The sequence below is a fragment of the Dama dama genome, chromosome 20 (genome assembly GCF_033118175.1).
Source record: "Dama dama isolate Ldn47 chromosome 20, ASM3311817v1, whole genome shotgun sequence".
NCBI classification, from domain to species: Eukaryota; Metazoa; Chordata; class Mammalia; order Artiodactyla; family Cervidae; genus Dama; species Dama dama.
In genome coordinates, this window is record NC_083700.1 from 58022390 (window position 1) to 58044488 (window position 22099).

Genomic DNA, 22099 nt, shown 5'->3' on the forward strand with positions numbered 1-22099 from the left:
ATGAGCCTTTAGAATTTATAAGAGCCTTAAAAGCTGGGATTTCCACCAAGTTTTCACTGTTAGAGCCGCTTCATTCCCACCAGTGGCCTGCTCAGTGCATGTGTCTACCAGATATCCAATTTTCCAGCAGAAATATTGTAGCCTCGTTTCTTGAAAGAGAGCCCTGGTCATTTTCCCCAGAAGCTAGGTTTCCTGGTTGTCAACCCCAGTCTCCATTGATTGGACCCTTCATAGCAATGGCCGAACCCCTCTGAGGCAAGAACAACTGGTCTTCCGAACAAGCACAGATGCATGGGCATCATTTGAGCCCCTGCCCAGCCCCTCCTTGGTCGGAACCCCTCACTTTTGGACTGCAAGAGACCGCATCCTGAGACTAGTGTCTTACTTGTCTGCCTGGTACCCCAGTGTGGACTCTCCTTTCAGACATGTGTCTGGACAACTTGCCCTTACTTGGCAAGTGCATTCTCATCCCCTCGGGCTCCAGATCCTAGTCTTACCCATGAAGGACTGGTCTTCTGCTGTCTCCGTTAAACAGCCCTGGGAAGGAAACTGACTTGAAGTGATTGAGGTGGATAATCCAATATGCAAATTCACATTGGTGCAGTTTGGCTTAGGAGAATAAAAAAGAAGTGAATAAGAAGGTAAAAAAGGCGGATTGAGGACAAAGTCTCCAGTCCTGTACCGCATGCTTAACCAGTGTTGCCGTGGCTTGAAACTAAAACATGGCGAAAGGTGGACCAGAAGTCTTGGGAAAGCCATACAGTCACATGAAGAGAAACTCAACACCTGATATCTTGGCAAGAATGTGCCTGGCATTACCAACTTGCCCTTGATTAATGAACAGAACCTATGTATAAGAAATGAGCTGGAAACCACCAGGCAGAGTGTTAACATGCCATGCTGTAATTGTTACCAGTATAGAGGGGATTAATGCAGGACTCAGAATATTTGACCTAGTTTTGCTTCCTGCTCGTTCATTCTCTCAGCCAACCAGCCAACCATTCAGTAAATATCAGTCTTGAGACAGCCAGGGCAGGTGGGTCCTGGGGTTGTCATGATGAACAAAATAGATACAGACCCTCCCTCACTGAGCTTGCACACAACCTGAGAAACAGACAACAGTGACTGATGTGAAATAAATGCTATAATAGGAGGTCAAGGACCAGGGTCCTGGAGCAAGGGACATTTACACTGAGATCTAAAGGATTAACAGGAGTTGACCAGAATAAGGGGCTTAGCAATGGCAACTGGTGGTTTAGTGACTGATTTTTGCAAAGAGTGATATTTGTTTCTTCTTTAAATTTCTTTCTAGGATGTTCAGTTCTTCTCCACAATGAATGAGTGTTACTATGATAAGCGGATGGACTTTTTTTATAATAGGAGCAACACTGACACTGATGATGAGTGGACAGGAACGAAGCTTGTAATTGTTTTGTGTGTTGGAACATTTTTCTGCCTGTTTATCTTTTTTTCTAATTCTCTAGTCATCGCAGCAGTGATCAAAAACAGAAAGTTTCATTTCCCCTTCTACTACCTGTTGGCTAACCTAGCTGCTGCAGACTTCTTTGCTGGAATTGCCTATGTGTACCTGATGTTTAACACTGGCCCAGTTTCAAAAACTCTGACTGTCAACCGGTGGTTTCTCCGCCAGGGACTTCTGGACGCTAGCTTAACAGCCTCCCTGACCAATTTGTTGGTTATTGCCGTGGAAAGGCACATGTCAATCATGAGGATGCGGGTCCACAGCAACCTGACCAAAAAGAGGGTGACTCTGCTCATCTTGTTCGTCTGGGCCATCGCCATCTTTATGGGGGCTGTGCCCACGCTGGGCTGGAATTGCCTCTGTGACATCTCTGCCTGCTCTTCCCTGGCCCCCATTTATAGCAGGAGTTACCTCATTTTCTGGACTGTGTCCAACCTCATGGCCTTCTTCATTATGGTTGTGGTGTACCTACGGATCTACATGTACGTAAAGAGGAAAACCAATGTCTTGTCTCCGCATACGAGTGGGTCCATCAGCCGCCGGAGGACACCCATGAAGCTAATGAAGACGGTGATGACTGTCTTAGGTAAGAGGAACCAAGTCAGCCATTATTCCCCTCATTCAGCAAATATTTATTGAGTACCTGCTGTAAAACAAGGCACTTACTAGGTAGTAGGAATGCAGCAGTGAAGATGAACAGACATAAACCCCCACCTGCCTGGAGCTTATACTCTAATAGGGGAAGACAACGTAAGTACTCTAATGGGACAAACAAAATAATTTTATGGTAAATTTTATTATGAATTTTGTAAAATAAGATGTTGAGGAGTATAATGGGAAAAAAGAGAGCAGGGAAGATAAGGAGTGTGCTAAACTGGTACAGTTTGCAATTTAAAAAGTGTTGTGAGGGACAGCTTCACCTAGAAGATGACTTTGTAGCTGAGATAGGAAAGTGGTGAGGGAGCGAATCACGTGGGTATGGGGTGATGGGTGTTCCAGGTAAAAGATGCAATGAGTTTTGGAGGCTGAACAGCCAGGAGGCCAGTGTGGCTGGAGTGGAGTGAGCGAGGGGGGTGATGCGGTCAGAGAGCTGAGGGGGTGGGGGTGGGGAGACTCAGATTCCATGGGGCTGTGCAGTTACTGTAAAGGCTTTGGCTTTTCTGAATGAGAGGAGAAGCCACTGGAAGGTTTTGAATGAGGGAGTGACATGACCTCGCTTACATTTTAGTGGCATCTCTCTGGTTGCTGTTTTGAGGAAATACTGTAGTGGGGCAAAGGCAAAAGCAGAGAATTGCTTAAGAGGGCATTTCAGTGCCCAAGAGAGATGGTAACGACTAGGACCAGAGAGCAGTCTGGAGGTGATGTCACGTGGCTGGTTTCTGAATTTTTTTAGATGATAGCATCAGTAGGATTTGCTGATGGGTAAGGGACAAAGGAAGATGGGAGGGCTAGGGGAAGGTGGAGATGGGGAAGACAGAAGAGGAGATTTGAGGAGAAGGTGGGGAGTTTGGCTTTGGTCTAGCTAAGTTTAGGAATTTTTTTTAGACATCTCATGGAGTTATTGAATGAAGCTTTCAGGATTTAGGGGTGGACTGGAGATCTATATTTGAGAGTCACTGGGTGGGGGAGGGGAAGTGGTAGTTTAAACCACAAAACTGGATAAGCCCACTGTGAAAGGGAGTGTGGATGGAGAAAAGAAGAGGACCAAGGAACGAGCCCCTACATTCCAATGTAGGGAAGGTGGAAAGGCAGGAGCAACCGGCATAAAACCAAGAAAAGGAGTAGCCAGAAAACCCAGGGGAATACAGTGGCCTGGAAACTATGAAAAGGAAAGGGTGTATCAGCAATGTTCATACTCCTGAGAGGTAGAGTCAGACAAGGTCTCACTGGGTTTAGCAGAGTGGTAGTTGTTTGGTGACCTTGGAAAGGTCAAAACTAGCATGGTTGTTTGGTGACCTTGGAAAGATCAAAACTAAGGTAGCCAAGAGCCTGATCCAAAGGAAATGAAGAAAAGGACAGAGGAGAACCTTTAAGACAATGGGTTTCAGCAGCTCTCAGGAGTTTTGCTTTCCATTGGATTCTTGGACCAAGAAGACTCATTTGGGTGAAGAATTTTACCTTTGTTTTGTATTCTCTGTGGCAGGTAGCCAGTTGTGTGCCAATTCCAGTCCTGTGTCCAGCTGACAAGTAGACTTTGTGATGGGTGGACAAACAAAAACTTTGATGGTTTTGCAGGCCTTGACTTCTACATTAGAGAGGCCATTTCTCACCCTGTGTGGTGGCTGCCGCTGTGGGGCCCATTGTTGAGACAGATTCAGGAGTGGAGTCCTTTTAATTCCCAATGTGAAGGAACTATAAAGTGAATTCTTGGGGAGCAATTCATAGTGGAAAATGTAGGGGATATGTGGTCTGGAATGGAAACCATCAGGATATCAGTAGGTCCTGAAACTGCTAGTGTGGTTTGGAAGTCAGCAGACACATACTATAATTGTTAAAATAATTTCAAACTGAGGATTTATTTTAGATAACAAATATTTATATAGGGTTTAATATGTGTCAAGCATTGTCCTAAAGGTTTTATAGATATTAGCTTATTTAATCCCCTTGGCAACCCTGTGAGGTCAGCTACTGTTATCCCTGTATCAGATGAAGAAACACTTAGTTTAAGTGTTTAAACTTAAGAGTTTAAGCAGTATGGCCAAAGTCATTCATTGTTAATGGTGGAACCAACACTGACCAATTGGCCATTGAAGTCCACATGTTTATTACCAGATTCTGTAACTAGTTTTGCTTTATTTGGACTTTGTACTGGCTTCTTCTTTGTTCTGTCTTCAAGTTTGAACACCTCATTCTCCTTGTAGTGCCTTGACAAGAATGTAGATAACAATAAGAAAAGGTGGAGTCATATTGATCCATTTTTCTACTCTTGAGCTAGAGCTATTGATGTTTTGGGGTTTTATTCCTAGTGTCAATAAACTACTTTTCCTGTTTGCAAGCATAACCATTTGCTTTGTTGCTGTTGTTCAGCTGCTCAGTCGTGTCTTTGCAACCCCATGGACTGCAGCCCGCCAGGCTTCCCTGTCCTTCACCATCTCCCAGAGCTTGCTCAAACTCATGTCCATTGAGTTGGTGATACCATCCAAAAATATCATCATCTGTCATCCCCTTCTTTTGCCAACAATCTTTCCCAGCCTCGGGATCTTTTCCAATTAGTTGGCTCTTCACATTAGGTGGCCAAAGTATTGGAGCTTCAGCTTCAGCATCAGTCCTTCCAATGAATACTCAGGGTTGATTTCCTTTAGGATGGACTGGTTTGATCTCCTTGCTGTCCAAGGGACTCTCAAGAGTCTTCTCAAACACCAGTTTGAAAGGATCAATTCTTTTGTGCTCAGCCTTCTTTATGGTCCAACACTCACATCCACACATACAAGAAAACCATTGCTTTGACTATACAAACCTTTGTTGGTAAAGTAATGTCTCTGTTTTTTAATACACTAAGTTTGCCATAGCTTTACTTCCAAGGAGTAAGCATCTTTTAATTTCATGGCTGCAGTCACTGTCTGCAGTGATTTTGGAGGCCAAGAAAATAAAGTCTGTCATAGTTTCCATTGTTTCCCCATCTATTTGCCATGAAGTGATGAGACCAGGTGCCATGGTCTTAGTTTTTTAAATGTTGAGTTTTAAGTCAGCTTTTTCACTCTCCTCTTTCACCTTCATCAAAAGGCTCTTTAGTTCCTTTTCACTTTCTACCAGGAGGGTGGTGTCATCTGCATATCTGTGGTTATTGTTATTTCTCCTGGCAATCTTGATTCCAGCTTGTGCTTCATCTAGCATGGCATTTCACATGATATACTTTGCATATAAGTTAAATAAGCAGGGTGACAATATACAGCCTTGACATACTCCTTTCCCAGTTTGGAACCAGTCCATTTTTCCATGTCCGTTTCTAACTGTTGCTTCTTTAACTGTGTACAGTTTTCTCAGGAGGCATGTAATATGATCTGGTATTTTTACCAGACCATCTCTTTAAGAATTTTCCAGAATTTGTTGTGATCCACACAGTCAAAGGCTTTAGTATAGTCAGTGAAGCAGAAGTAGATGTTTTTCTGGAATTCTCTTGCTTTTTCTGTGATCCAATGGATGTTGGCAATTTGATCTCTGATTCCCCTGCCTTTTCTAAATTCAGCTTGTACATCTGAAGGTTCTTGGATCATATACTGTTGAAGCTTAGCTTGGAGAATTTTGAACATGATCTTGCTAACATGTGAAATGAGTGCATTTGGACAGTAGTTCAAACATTATTTGGGATTGCCTTTCTTTGGGATTGGAATGAAAACTGACCTTTTCCAGTCCTGTGGCCACTGCTGTTTTCCAAATTTGCTGGCATATTGAGGGCAACATTTTTACAGCATCATCTTTTAAGATTTGAAATGGTTCAGCTGGAATTCCATCACCCCTACTAGCTTTGTTCATAGTGATGCCTCCTAAGGCCCATTTGACTTCACACTCCAGGATGTCTGGCTGTAGGTGAGTGATCACACCATCATGGTTATCTGGGTCATTAAGATCTCTTTTGTACAGTTCTTTTGTGTATTCTTGCCACCTCTTCTTAATATCTTCTGCTTCTGTTAGGTCCATACTGTTTCTGTTGTTTATTGTGCCTTCTTTGCATGAAATGTTCCCTTGGTATCTCTAATTTTCTTGAAGAGATCTCTAGTCTTTCCCATTCTATTGTTTTCCTCTGTTACTTGCATTGTTCACTTAGAAAGTCTTTTTCATCTCTCCTTGCTGTTCTTTGGAACTCTGCATTCAAATGGGTATATCTTTCCTTTTCTCCTTTGTTTTTCACTTCTTTTCTCTCAGCTATTTGTAAGGCTTCCTCAGACAACCATTTTCCTTTTTTGTTTCTTTTGAGGGGGAGATGGTTTTGACCACTGCCTTCTGTACAATGTTTGAACCTCTGTCCTTAGTTCTTCAGGCAGTCTGTCTATCAGATCTAATCCCTTGAATCTATTTGTCACTTCCACTATATAATCATAACGGATTTGATTTAGGTCACTCCTGAATGGCCTAATGGTTTTCTCTACTTTTTTCAATTTAAGTCTGGATTTTGCAATAAGGAGTTCATGATCTGAGCCATAGTAAACTCCCAGTCACGTTTTTGCTGACTATATAGAGCTTCTCCATCTTTGGCTGCAAGGAATATGTCAGTCTGATTTCCATCTTGACCATCTGGTGACATCCATGTGTAGAGTTGTCTCTTGTGTTTTTAAAAGAGGGTGTTTGCTATGACCAGTGTATTCTCTTGGCAAAACTCTGTTAGCCTTTGACCTGCTTCATTTTGTTCTCCAAGGCCAAACTTCCCTGTTACTCCTGGTATCCCTTGACTTCCTACTTTTGCATTCCAGTCCCCTATGATGAAAAGGACATCTTTTTTTGGTGTTAGTTCTAGAAGGTCTTGTAGATCTTCACAGAACCCCGTTTGACTTCAGCTTCAATGGCATTAGTGGTTGGGGCATAGATTTGGATTACTGTAATTTGAAGGTTTGCCTTAGCAATGAACCGAGATCATTCTGTCATTTTTGAGATTGCATCCAAGTACTGCATTTTGGACTCTCTTGTTGACTATGAGGGCTACTCCATTTTTTCTAAGGGATTCTTGCCCATTGTAGTAGGTATAATGGTCATATGAATTAAATTCACCTATTCCCGTGCATTTTACTTCACTAATTCCTAAAATGTTGATGTTTGACCACTTGCTGTCTCCTGTTTGACCACTGCCAATTTACCTTGATTCAGGTAAATTGACCCGGACCTAACATTCCTGCTTCCTACACAATATTGTTCTTTACAGCATCGAACTTTACTTTCACCACCAGACACACCCACAATTGGGCTTTATTTCCACTTTGGCTCAGCCTCTTCATTCCTTCCGGAGCTATTTCTCTGCTCTTTCTTCAGTAGCATATTGGGCATTTGCTTGGCTATATACCTTCAGAAACTACTTGCCTGATTAAAAAGAAACTTTTTTCAGCATGTTCTATATTATACACAGCATGAGATGGAAAAGAACTCTGTCATCCTGTTCTGTCCTAGAATAGGACTCTTTGTGAAAATGGTCATCATGATCACCAGCTTCAGTGTCATATGTAACTTTTGTCTGGAACATATAGCAAGTTTTTCTGGAAGGGTTAAAATTAAAGTAATTAAAGTGTAGTTTGGGCAGGTGTGGTGTTGGATAAGGGCCAGACCAGAAGAAACAGTGAAATTGCCGGGCAGGATAGGAGAAGTCATGGCATCAAGATGAAACAGCATTGAGGAATTGGTTAACGGTAGGAAAATAGCTTGGTGTGGAGGACCTGGGGAAGTTCCTCAGTGGTGAGACAGAGGCATCTGGTGGAAGATGGGAAGTCTGGGGACAGAGGAAATGAAACTGAAGAGCTCGGTGGTATGAGGTTTTTAGACTTACAGCTCCTGACTTCTTTGGATAACAGATTTAGGTTTTTAGCCCCACTTCTATGATTTTCTACAGAGATGATATGAAGCTCACCTTTTCCTGGTTAAATTTCCTTATCAGAGGTTCAATAGGTAATCTTTAAATTATTTTCAAGCTCTGAAATTCAGTAGTCTACCATGACAATAAATAAACCAAAGCCTCTCAAAGTTCATGGATTCACTGAGTATCAAAGCACAAAATCTCCTTCCATGAGAGCATCTTCCATGGTGTTCCTTAGGAAGGAAACCCCTCAGTTGCTCTGTCTGATGCATGTAAGAATTCAGTTGTCTAATACAGGTATCTGTCATATGATAGTATATATATTAGAAAAATCAAAGGACTGGCACCTACCACCACTATAGTCATGGGTTCTGAGTATGTTGAAATTAACAGCTTAATACTTATTTCTTTAATGATTACCTGATTTAAATAAATTCATGATAAAATACTAAACCCTTATGTTTACTCCTTGATGTATATTTTGTAGAAAATGTTAATTTAAAATTAAAGTTTCTTATAAACATAAATTCTTCTAAGTATTAGAAAATTAATAAATACATACCAACTGTCTGTTAAATAGCATCAAAGAGGCCAAAGGCTGTATGAATTCAGTGAACTTAATCTCATTTCAAAGAAGGAAGAAGGGATAACAGGGCCCATAGAATTTGGGGAAGGCTTCTTAGGGATCTGTAATGGCGGCTGGGATTTGTATTGGCAGGAGGAAAGGAATTCTAAGCAGGAGAAACAGTATAATCAGAAGTGTGATGGTAGAAACATCTCAAGCTTGTGCAGTAGCACAAGGAATGCCCTGTGAAACACAGATGCGTGTTGAGGTACAAGGGGAAGTGACTATGAAGAAGAAAAGTTTAGTTGGCTATTCTCTTTGGAAGGAAAAGGGTAGATCCAGATGACCTTTGTGTTTCTTTCCAGGTTTAGGATTTTGGTTGAACACAAAAAGCATACAGAACTGGATGGGGAGCACTCTTTAGGCTTGAGGAGATAGATGGTGGTAGCGACAATGGCAGTATGAATTTTAAGTCTGTGCGTGACTGGAAAGGCATCTAGACAGTGTGTTCCTATTTCAGCTACCCTGAGGCGGAATGCTGCTCACATCTGGGTTATGATGTGTGATGATCCCTTTACATGGAAGAAGTTGCTTATTGAATGTTCTCATTGAAAAGACATTGGAGACATATGATCCTACCTTCCACAGGGCACAAAGGCCCTGCCTAAGAGAGACTCCTGTATTTTGAAATCTTACTGGTCAGCAAGCCTATGGCAACCAAACACACAAAATACCCTGTGTGGAAACCTCTAACTTACTGTCATCATGCTTATTTTCGTCAGCAGCGCGCTGTGTGAACTGTGCACCCAGGGATGTCTTATTTCCTAGGAAATGGCCTGGACTTTCTTTTATTTTACAATATCTGGAAATGCAAAAGAAAAGAAAGATTCAAAGGATCTGTGAACCATTCTTTTGAAATTTTTCATAAGCCCTCCTGTCTCTTAGGATGGTGTTTTCATGTTGCAAGTGTGACCTACTAGCAAGTAATGAAATCAATTAGGACACTTTTTTTTAATGACACACAGTGGAATAGAAGAGGAAGTATCAAAGTGAATTACATATAGTAGGTTTAAGTGCATTGTTTCATAGTGTGTATGTCTGTGTGAGAGAGAGGGAGAGACTGGTTTATGGTATAATTTTTTTTATTATTATGGTTTATGGAGAAGAATGGGCTTCCCAGGTGGTGCTAGTGTTAAAGAACCCGCCTGCCAATGCAGGAGATGCTAGATATGCAGAGACGTGGTTTCGATCCTGGGGTCAGGAAGATCCCCTGGAGGAGGGCATGGCAACCCATTCCAGTATTTGTGCCTGGAGAATCCCATGGATAGAGAAGCCTGGTGGCCTACAGTCCATAGTCTGACAAAGAGTCAGACACGACTGAGGCAACTTAGCACGCAGACATGCATGCATGCATGGAGAAGAACATTTGAAAAGCCATGGTCTTAGGGTCAAGGGTATTTTTTGGCCAATACAGACTGAGGTTTTTAAAAATATGAGCAGCATGAAGTAAAGGGACTTTTCAGTTTGTGGTCATTGAAACAAAGAGCTGAACGTTTTTCTTATTTCTGCCTCCTACCTCTCCACTTAGATCAATGCTGAATCCTCCTTACCTTTTCTCAGTGGGGAGGGAAGGGTGGCGAAGTGGTGGCAAGAGAAGCAGTACCTGGAGTTCTCATGCGAGGAAATGGGTGAAAAGTTAGCGCCATATGAACCTTGCTAGAGTACTCCTGGTAACCATGCACAACATTTCTGCGACACAGTGTCTTTTTCAGTTTTTCAATTGTTCTCGTGTGGAAATTCTGTAGGGTAAATGGGTAAGATACTATTATCCTTCTTTCCTGCCACTCCCCTAGTTGCTCCCTGTTACTCAGTTATAAGTCATTGTTGAGTTCCTCAGTTGGCATCATTGAGCCTTTGCTCAGACTAGAACACCTTTCTTCTTGTTCTTCCTGGGAAACTCCTATTCAGTTTGTAAGGCTCAACCCAAGGGCCTCTCTTCTCCGAATCTTGCCCTGCCTGGATACATCTGGCTCCTATCTCCTTTGGGCCACTCTCTGACTTATCTATACCTCCATCACACACTTCGTTTGTTGACATGCCTTTAGTTTGAACTAGAGTGTCCACTTTTGGAAGTTGGGACCTGTACTTGTCTGTCTGCCTTTGCATATCTCGCATGCAGCATGCTGTCTGGAATACACGTGCTGAGGTTACAATAGAAGGAATAAGTGAGGAAACTGAGGTTTAGAGAAGTGACTTTTCAAAAGCTAGAACTAAAAGTAGAACCCAGGTTTCTTCACATGCAGCCCGACCTTCGGCAGGCTCTGGCTATGACTTGCCTGTGAGGTAAGCGATGGCAGGGAAACGGGTGGGGGCTGTCCCCTATCTTACTGTGGGAGACTGAGGTCTCAGAAGGGCCAGTGACAGTGGTCTCTTGGGAAGAGGAAAACAAATGAATGCTTACTCTGAGGTCTGCATCTTACACGCTTTTAGGATTTTATTTCACTTAACCCTCATGACGACTCTCTGTTAATCTGTTTAATAGATGAGGATGGACTTAGGCATCTTGCCCACAGGCCCATACTGGTAAAAATAATAGTAGTTAATACTCGCTGTGTGCTATACATGGTTCTGAGACACATTTTACTTCGTTTAATCTCCATGACAACCCTGTGAGGGAGGTTCTGTTATTCTAACCAGGCAGCTAAGGCCCTGAGAGGTTCGATGTCTTGCCTGAGATGAGTATTAATAACAGAGCTGACATTCAAATCTGAGCAGATTGGCTCCAAGACCCAGTTTTTCAAGGTTAGTTAGCAGCCACTGGTAAGTGGTAGGGCTAGAATAGCATTGATGCACATAATGAGGTTTATGGGCTTCCCTGGTAGCTCAGATGTTAAGGAATCTGCATGCAATGCAGGAGACACAGGTTCAATCCCTGGATTGGGAAGATCCTCTGGAGAAGAGAATGGCAACCCACTCCAGTATTCTTGCCTGGAAAACCCCATGGAGAGGAGCCTGGCGGGCTACAGTCCACGGGGTCACAAAGAGTCGACATAACTGAGCAACTAAGACTACTAAAGTTTATGCTTGGTATCTCCCTTCACTTCTAGTTCAGTTTATCTCAGTAAAGGTCCTTGATATCTGATGTTTACCTTGCTCTTTGTCTTAAAGATTCCACAGCATGGTGACAGTGATGACAGCATCTCCCAGGGAATGACCGCGCCACACTCTTCAGACTTTATGTTCTTTAAAGTCAATGGCAAGAGTAGGGGCTTTGAAATAGGGAGGGAACCAGATTTAAAATATGGCTTTGCTGCTTCTAAACTGCATGACCTTGAGCAATTAACCTGACCTCTCTGTGACTTAGTTTCCCCATCTGTAAAACAGAGATAATATCAGTACCCCTGGCATGGCAAGGTTTTGAGGATGCAGTGAGACAATGCACATAAAGTGCCTATAGTAGTCCTTATAAACCACCCTCCGCTGCCCCGTCAGCCCTAGTAAAATCCTATCAATGGTTCCTATTTCTAACAAATGATCTTTGCATTAATAATTCATTTTTATTGTGCATCATTTATGAATCAAACATGCTAAGTGAGACCCTGACTATCAAGTGTTAGCTTAATAGGAATCCTGTAATATAGTACCAACATCTTATATGTGGATCTGTAAGATATTTCTCATAAGAAACTGTCCTCATCTTCTAATGAATGCTACCAGGATTCCTAGTTAGCCACGTACTATTACCAGCTTTACTAGGATTGGGAACACACACACACACACACACACACGCACACACACATACACATGCACAGAAATCAGGACTCGAGAAAAACTAGCTGTGGGTCCCCAGGAAATGTGAAATGTTTCTTTCTAGCTTTTGTGACCTTGTAGTAGCTTCTGCATCATAAAAGCCTGCTTTCAGTGTTTGCTGCCTTGCATGCCTTCATAATCAAATATCTGTTAAAAAAAAAAAAGTTAAAGCTTTGCCTTAAGAAATGCTGAGTGAAATGATCAGATTTTTGGCACTCAAGAGCTCTCTTGTTGCTGTGCAGTTGTTTCAGAATGACTAATGCTTTTCAGAGTCAAGCCTTCCAGGCACCAGTCCTCAGTACGTTTGGTCCAAGGGTGTTTGTACTTTTGTCTTGGAAACAGCTAATTAAAGGAGCACCTTCATGGCAGACGCTTCTCCCATGGGCTTCTTGTCACTGCACCAGGGGCCTTCAGGAGAGGGGCCTGGCTTCCAGGCCAGCTGTAAATGAATGAGGGTAAATATGAAGTCACTTCCCAAATGCTGCCCCGAGCAACATGGTGTCACAGACCCTTCCATTCTGAGGGGAAATGTGTAGATTGAGAAAAACCTCAGCATCTGGATTTCGCTCTAAATTTTTTAAAAAGCAGCATCGTTTGCCACTGTATCCCACCTTTTCAAATTGTCTGCACTTTTTGATACTTCTTTTTATCCCACATTTTTAGGAGTCTGTCTCCCCCCTTCTGCCTCTGCTGTATGTAGTCCTTTGTTTTATCACCTCTGGCTTTTGGTTCTTTTTTTTTCCCCTGCTTTCATGTTTTAGATACCTTCCTTTGCAAGTCAGTTCAAAAGTCATTTTTCCAAATCTTTGTCCTTATTTCCAGTGTAATCACTTCTCTGCCTTCTTCCTGCTTCCGTTTCCTCTATGTGCCCCTTGAGTTCTGTTCATCTAAATTCATTCAGCTTCTTTCATTTCCCGATCACACTCCCTCCTTCAGAACTGTTTTTTCTGGTTTTTCATCTTTTCAGAAACCTGAAACCTTTCTCTTCAGCTGGAACAATGATTGAATATGTCCTGAGTATAAGGTACAAGAACACTTCTCAAATTCTGCCTCTTTGCTTCCCCCCCCCCAACTTTATTAAGGAATATTTGTTAAATAGAATTGTATGTGTGTAAAGTACACAGCATGATGATTTGATAGACATATACATTGTGGAATTGATGACCGAGATCAAGATAATGAACACATTCATCACCTCATGTAGTTAACTCTGTTCCCTTTTTTTGTGGTGAGAACAAAAAGATACACTCTCAGAAACTTTCAAGTAAACAGTTATCAACTCCAGTCATCATACTGTATATTAGATCCTCATAACTTACACTTGCTGTAACTGAAAATTTGTGTCCTTTGATCTACATCTCCCATTCCTCCTCCCCTCCCTCTGGCAACCACCATTCTGTTTTCTCTGAGAAGTCAGCCTTTTTTTTTTTTTTTTTTTAAGAGTCCACATATACATGGTGTGCGCAGCATTTGTTTTTCTCTGTCTGGCTCATTTCGTTTAGCAGAGAAGTCTCATTACTCGACTGCATCCCACTCTCCTGCCAGCACCTAGCTTCCTGGTAGGTTGCAGAACTCAGCGATGCCCTCTCTTAGGGCCTTGACATCTGCCAAAGGAGAATGTGCTTATGTCCTATCACACCAGCTGAGTAGCTTAACCCCTGGAATAGCATGGTATATGTTGATCCATGGTAGAATTTATAACAAATCTGTGTTAACCATGTTTGTGCTTTTAAAATTTCCACTGGCTCCAAGTGGGGAAAGGAGGGGAGTGGGATAAATTGGGAGATTGGGATTGACATATATATTTATGTATATATATATATATATACACACATACACATACTATTTTTTGTTATGTATTCAGATATTACCTTTTATTTTTTATTGGGGTATAGTTGCTTTCCATATATACACTAATGATAGTATGTATGAAATAAATAACGAATAAGAAGCTAGTGTATAGCACAGGGAATCAGTGCTCTGTGGTGACTTAAATGGGAAGGAAATCCAAAACGGGGACATATGTAAACCTGTAGTTAATTCACTTTACTGTGCAGTAGAAACTAGCACAACATTGTAAAGCAACTAGACCCCAATAAAAATTAATTAAAAAAATAAAATTTCCACTGGGGACTGCACTCAGCGTGTAGATGAAGCGCACATTTTATGGGAGGGAATTGGGAATAAAGGGTAGAATCACAGGCTCTCATAGACCTAGGGGCCAGCGTGGAAGCTGGGATAAAGGGAAACCAGGCAATACTGGCGGGGAGGGGACACCGCATGGGCAGCCCTCCACCTGCCCTGATTGTCCCTCTAGTCCAGGTACCTCTCTCCTTCCCTCTCCACCAGGTTGATATCATAGCTCTGCAGAGTGTGAGAAAGAAAGATCCTATTACCTAGAAAAATCAATATCGGTTGAGAGATTTATTCAGGTTCATCTTGTAAAGCATCACTCGTGTGGGGGCCAGAGCTTTGGGTTTCTTAGTCCCTGATGCTTCCTGCGGGTCTCACTTCTTGCCTTGGTGAAATACACCTGTCCTTGGGTGCCTGCAGGGCAGTGATGAACAATAAGAGTTGTCTATTTCCGTCAAGTCAGAGAGTTTACATAAACAGTAAAACAGATAAAACAATCGGCCTGTTTTATCCTTTATGTTTTCTTAACAGGAAGAAATTTCTGCTTTTTATACTTCCCCATCATAAATGTCTATTGAGTACCTTCTTGATTTTAGACGGTATTCTAACGGTAAGACATGGCTTCTCTTCTGAAGGCGACAGATCTGTGCTGCTCTAAAGTTTCATGGTTGTCGGGGCATGGCCATGGTTTGAGATAATGGTTGGGTGGTGTGTGAGATAGATTGTGTGAGTGACTTATAGGGAATCCTACTTACAGGCTTATCTGAGGAAATAAGCTTATTAAAAAGATAACTAAAGGAACAAAGAAGTATACACAAGAGCAAGTAAAGGGTCCAGGCCAAAAGTACCATGGGTCTGGATGATCTGTGGAGTCCTCCTTGAAGAGAGAGGGGAGATGAGGGGGTCTGTGTGATGCATGCAGAGGAGAGGGCAAGGCCTCACTGATGGGGGAAAGGTAGGGTGGGAGGCAGGCATGTAGACATCTAGAGACATGCCAAGGTCAAGAGGGGGAGGACAAGGACAGGGCAGGCGGGTCTCTGGAATAAGGGCTTTGCATGGTGATGACAGTTTGGTTTGAGAAGTGACTGGACCAGAGATTGAAAAGCCTTGCATCCTAAGACTGCGTGGACTTTATTGTCAAATGTCCACAGAGACCGAGTAGAACACCTTGGTGTGTGAATTGGGCCTGGGGTGGGGATCAGGCCCTGGGGAGGGGTGGCACCTGTGGCTGACCTGACAGTTCACCTTTTGTTAAAAGCCCCCGTGCAGGCCAAGGCAAATAGGTCTGTGGCCAGTCTTCAGCCCACAGCTAAGCTGCCTCACCTGGCAATGGAGAGCCCCTGTAGGATCTTGGGGTATTGATGGCTTGAGAAGAAGATGGGAACTGCAAGATGGGCTGGAGAGGGCGAGATCCGTTAGGAGACTGCTGGTATTGGCCCAGGACTCTGTGGGCGGTAGATAGCTCAGACACCAGAGAGAGACAGAGCTGGCTTGTCCTAGTGGGTGCTGCAGAAAAGCACGTCTGTCACCAGCAGTCCCAGTCTACACAGGGAGGCAAGAGCAGCCAGAGAGGCCCAGGAGGCTGCAGGGGAGCAGAAGAGAAGCAGGCCAGTGGAGCGAGAGCTGGTGGAAATCTGGCAGGAGAAGGAGCTGGAATAAGCAAGTGGCCAAGGTCGGAGAGACCTGGAGGCAGGAAGCAGGGATCTATCATGGGGACTAGGATTTGGGGGCAGGGGGCTGGTAAGAACAAGATTGGACCTACTCAAAGTTTGCCCACTTTCCTTTAGGCTTTTGAGCTTTTCCCTTTTCCCCTCCCAGCTGACCTCTCCTTTCTTCTAACCAAGAAGGCGTAAGTTACCTGGCATGAATTTCCCTAATTTCTTTCCCTTAACCAGCTTAGTCAACTGGAAAGGCCCCCTTCTAGCTTTTCTGTGAGAGTGATTTCTCATCTCCCCAGGGGCCTCATCCTTACTCTTGCTCTCAGGTGCTCTATTTTTGGCCATTAAAAAATATAACCCTTGATCTTAGGCTCCCTTTTCTAACTACTGCGTTATCTCCTACCATTTATTATACTGTTTTCTTAATACCTCAGGCCATGCTACCCTTGCCATTCTACTGAGACTGCACTGATGAAGCCACCATCACCATTTTGTTGCTTAACATTTTATCTGTCTGGATTCCTTTTTCCCAGTCTTCTCTGCCCCAGGCCTTTCTCCATACCACCAGCTGAGGCATCTTCCTAAAAACACAGTTAACGCTGTCCAATCTTTTCTCATTCCTCCTGTGTACTAGATAAAACTCAGATTCCTTTGCTGGAATTGCAAGGCTCTTTTCACCTCTCCGTTTCCAGTCTTCTTTCCCAAATGCCTCCTGCCCCCATCCCTGTCCATGCTTCTGTGGGTCAGGCCTTTCACTGTCACCTTGCAGGAATGCAGGGATGGTTTAATGCTCCTTGTGGTAATTCTTAAAAGGGCCAACTCCTATCCATCTTTCAAGATCTTTCCCTGTGATATTTTCTGACTCTCAGGCAGAGTTACTTATCCAGTGCTTCTATAGCACACTGTTAATATGCATAAAAGTATTTAGCCCATTTTATTGTAATTCATTTGCAAAATTTCTATATCTCTTACTAGATTGTGAACTTGTCAAGGACAGGAATAACAAAGAATATCTTCATTCTGCACAGATGTTTATAAAATGAACTAACAAATATATTTACTGGGTGGGTCAGTGGGAGGCAGCTGCCCTAGCCTCTATCCTTGTCCTTGTCATAACCACAGAGATGGTCCTACTGCCACTCAGGATCCTTCTTACTAACTCTAGGCTATCTTAATCTGATTGCTTTCTCGAATGCAGGTTCCCTATATCCTGCTTTTCACCAGTGGCCTTCTTTTTTTGAACTGGGGGAGTTTTGAAGAGGGTAGAAAGTAAAGCTGGAATGGGAACTGACTTGTGTGAGGAGTGACCCTAATCTCCTTCAAAGGAGATTTCTTTGGGAGGCATGGGACTAAAGGCTGAGGGAGCTCCAGAGAATACCTGGAGTTTTATTATGGTGCTTAGGAAGCAGTTATGTCAGGGCTGCTGACAGGATCAGCTGCATAATTTGTGGACCTCTTTTAAAAGAAGACAGAAAAGGGGGAGGATTGAGAGTTTGGGGTTAACAGATGCAGACTATTATATACAGACTGGATAAACAACAAGGTCCTACTGTATAGCCTGTGTGTGTGTGTGTGTGTGTGTGTGTGTGTGCACGCACATGTTCAGTGGCTCAGTCATGTCTGACTCTTTGCAGCCCCATGAACTGTAGCCCACCAGGCTCCTCTGTCCATGGAATTTTCCAGGCAAGAATACTGGAGCAAGTTGCCATTTCCTACTCAAGGGGATCTTTCTGACCCAGGGATCAAACCCATGTCTCTTGTGTCTCCTGCATTGGCAGGCAGATTCTTTACCACTGTGCCACCTGGAAAGCCCCACTGTGTAGCATAGAGAACTATATTCAATATCCTGTGATAAACCATAATGGAAAAGAACATAAAGAAGAATATATATATATATGTATATATATATATATATATAAAACTTTACTATACAGCAGATTTAACACAACACTATACACTGTGAATCAACTATACTTAAATAAAAAAAAATTTTAACTACATAATTACAGGGAAAAGAAGTACCACTAAAGTTTGTAAGATATAAAGCTCTTTCCTTTCTTCTGCACATCTCCTCTGCTTACACTCATACTCACTGTCCTGTCAAACTTCACTGACACTGACAAAAGGTAAGTTCAAAGATCCACTTAGGATTTCAAGCAGAGCTGTAAGCCAAGCACAGAGCCCTTGTGAGCGACTTGTGACTGCAGTCTTCACGCCCACAAGGTTGGCCCTGGCTGCTCAGTTTGACCCCTTGGCCTTAAGTCACCCAGAACCCAGCTACTATGATTCAGGGTACTTTGAATGACTTAAGTCTCACTGAATTTGTGCCATCAGTTTTATGAGGACCAGCCATGTGCGTTGTCTTATGATCAGTCTTCTTGACTACGAGAGGTGTTTTCTTAGAGGCTTCCTTGTCTTCGCCAGGGCCTGTGCCTGTTTCCAGGGCGAGTCTCCTCATCACCAGTTTTGAGTACTGATGGGAGGTGGAGTGGGGCTATGTGGCTGAGACAGACCCGGGGCTCCAGCTCAGAGCTCATGTGTTGCTGAGGTTTCAGAACTGGATTCACCGATGAGTCAGGGAACAGCCTGTTCCTGCTCTGTATCTGCTCTGAGCTGCCTCTCTGGGTTCAGGACAAGGCTTATGAGATAAGGGTTGTATCCAGAACAGTCCCCCTCATGACTGGGTCACCATGAGAACACTGCAGATGGGCTTTGTACAAAAGGTCAGGGTTTTGCACGTGACTTGAACAATCCCTCCCTTGGGAGGTCCGTGTTTTCCTCCTGAGGACATGTTCCAAGCTTCTCAGTCCTGGGGCTCCTCATCGCTAGGTCTGTCATTCTGCGGGCAGCTCTGGTCTCCAGAGGAGTTGTAGTGAGTTTGTTCCTGAGGGTCTGGATGCTAGAAAGCATGTAGCCAAGTTCCTAGGACCCGCATGGCCCCTTTGATATCTTATTGTTACTCTAGAGACACATGGCAAGCCTTTTTTGTTTTTTGTTTTTTTGAAGGCTTGCTGCTGCTGCTAAGTCGCTTCAGTCGTGTCCGACTCTGTGCGACCCCATAGAGGGAAGCCCACCAGGCTCCCCGTCCCTGGGATTCTCCAGGCAAGAACACTGGAGTGGGTTGCCATTTCCTTCTCCTTTGAAGGCTTACAAACACACATTTCTTTTCTCATAATTTAGAGGCTAGTTTAGTTTAAGGCCAAGATCAAGCAGGGTTGGATTCATCTGAGCCCTGTCTCATCGTCCTGTAGATGGATGGATGTCTTCTTGCTGTGTCTTCACGTGGCCTTTTTTCTATCCACCACGTAGCAGACTTTTGAATGTCATCTCGGGGTGGGGTTCAGTGCTCTCACTGGGTCTGGGGAGTCTAAGGATATCGAGGTCTCACAGCAGGCCTGAGTGGTGCTGGGTGCTCCATTGGATCTCTCTGCAGCTTAGAAGCTAAAATGGTGTCTCTTTGGTAGCACAGAATGGACCCTCAGAAGGACATAGAGGTGGTCCTACAAGAGGGGAATGTTAATTTCTGGGGTGATAACTGGACTTTCTTCATTTGTTCTGACTTTGAGGGGAAATATTGTTCCCCTGCTTTAAGGCAACTCACAGTTCAGGGCCTGGAGGATCTTTAGGTGTCCTGATTCTTCCTTGGGGCCTCTATAGAATAAGTGACCGTATAGAACCTTCTGGCACAGGGAGTCTCTCCGAATGTGGTCCCCAGGGGCAAGGGCAAGAACCAGCCCCTGGATTCTGGATTTCTGCCATTCGGGAGAGACATTGGCAGGCCTGGGGGCCCTTCAGGGAAGTCTGGACATTCTTAAGTTGAGGGCTTTCATGAGGGCCCTCAAACTCAGGTGTGAGATAATACAGGCAACTTCACTCCTGGGTGAGAGAGTCAGGCCTAGGTCTGCCCCACAGGGAAAACTGATGCTTGGGTTCAGCTTGGGGGGCCTCAGCGATTGTAGACTGGAAGAACCGTGACCTTCAGATCTGGCCAAGAAGAATGGGGATCTCTAAACTGTGGAGTTCCCTGGCACCTGGCTCTGCAGCTTCTCTGCACTCCCCAGGGCTAGGCTCTGGGAATGTGGAATCAGGGCAGCCTTAAGAGGCATCAGGGCCTCAAGAGAGAGTGCCATCTTGAGTCATTAAGAGACTGGCTTAACTTGGCACTGGTAGGCAGATTCTGGTAGCTCAGGCAGTAAAGAATCTGCCTGCAATGCAGGAGACCCAGGTTAGATCCCTGGATTGGGAAGATCCCCTGCAGAAGGGAATGGCAACCCACTCCAGTATTCTCGCTTGGAGAATTCCATGGACAGAGGAGTTTGGCAGGCTGTAGTCCATGGGGTTGCAAAGAGTCAGACGTGACTGAGCGACTAACTTAAACTAGGCACTGGTCTTCCAGAGAACACAGCCGAGCCAGGGTTCATTAGCTGGAGGCAGCCTTGGACAATGGAAAAGAGAGTGGACTAGGGTCCAAGGGCTCTCTAGGAGATGCCATATTCTCTTAAGGTCCCTTGGAGGCTTACTGGAGGACACTGATGCCTGTCCCACATTTGTCAGTCAGGGGCATTGGATGAGACAACCCTTCCTATGCTGAACAAGAAAGATCAGATGCAAAGCTCACTGCACCCATGGGAGATGAAGTTCTCTAGCAGCTGCAGGCTCCGCTGGAGTTTCCTAGGCAGCTCTCTGGACATTCCTGTGGCATGGGAAATGGATGCCTGGAGATCTGGTAGGACAAATGGCCCTCTGGAGTCTGGTGGCCACCTACGTGGAGCTTTTCCCACACATCTAGACCAGGATCAGGTCACAGGGTGATGGCAGGACCCCCTGTAGGGTTAAAGCGGTATTACAGATGGGGGCTGGCCACGTTCAGGTGGAGAACGTCAAGTGGCCACTGTCTGGTCTCTGCTGCAGGTGAAGGCTGGGTCAGCTGAGAGGAGGGGGCCGAGTTGTGGGACCGCTGTGGAGGGAAGGAGCTGGCTCCAGGCAGGCTCACAGATGCCTGTGCCTACTGTCAGAGGTGGCGCTGAGGGAGTGCCGAGGACAGATCAGCGTAAGTGGCGGGTCCTCGTTGACAGTAGGGGCCCGAGATTAACGCCCAGGAGCCTCCAAGGAAGGGTTGGGATCCAGGTGGAAAAGCTGGACAACAGATGCCACTTCTTGCAACAGCCGGATGCAGGCAGCCCCACTGGGAGCGGTAGTTGGAAGTGAGGGTCAGGGAAGCCTGACTGTGGGTACTGGGAACTGGTCATCAACCCTAGCCAGGCTGGGGTCAAAATGAGGGGATGAATTGTCTGGAGGGCTGGAAGGTCCCTGAGAGACTGACAGTCTCTGAGAGCCCCTGAGACAGGTCTCTGAGAGTCCAGGAGAGGCCCAGCCCCAGTGTACCTTGAGTATCAGGTTACCACGGAGACCTTATTAGTGGGGCTGGAATATAAGGTGGAACTGAGGCTTCAGGCTCCTCAGAGTCCTCCTGATCAAAAGATGGGCTCTAAGTGGCTCCAAGTGCTTGGTTTGGAGGGTTGAGAAAGGAGGGGTGCAGACAGTTAATTTTAGAATGTGGTTTCAGGGTGGTGTGGTGATGCTTTGCATCAAGGTCGCCCGGGTGTTTTGCACATACTCAGAGCTCTCCTTCCCCTCCTACACACACATACCAGGTTCTACTTCAGTGGTCTGCTGGCACAGCCCTGATGAGCATATTTTGAAAAAACTACCGAGGTGTTCTGAATGCCCTCATTCCATGCATACATGCTTCAGAAGCAAGAGTTCCTCTGGTGGCACTGAGAAAAGAAAAGGAAAGATAGAATTAAAAGACATTAAAGTGATAGATGCCTCAGAAGGTGGAGACATATCAGACATGAGGGGAGCAGCCAAAAGATGACTCCAACTTCCGAATTTTAAATTTGGGTGACTGACAGAACAAAGAAAGTGGTGGTTTAGAAATGGAAAATTTCAGT

The 22099-nt window shown here is 44.4% G+C and overlaps 1 protein-coding gene across 1 annotated transcript in view; it reads left to right on the forward strand.

Moving 5' to 3' along the window:
- Positions 1-22099, forward strand: part of LPAR3 (lysophosphatidic acid receptor 3) — an 80747-nt gene that overhangs the window by 24767 nt on the left and 33881 nt on the right. Inside the window, exon 2 of the mRNA XM_061119990.1 lies at positions 1313-2069. Coding sequence (XP_060975973.1) covers positions 1334-2069 — 736 coding nt within the window. The 5' untranslated portion in view covers positions 1313-1333. The remainder of the gene's footprint in view (positions 1-1312; positions 2070-22099) is intronic.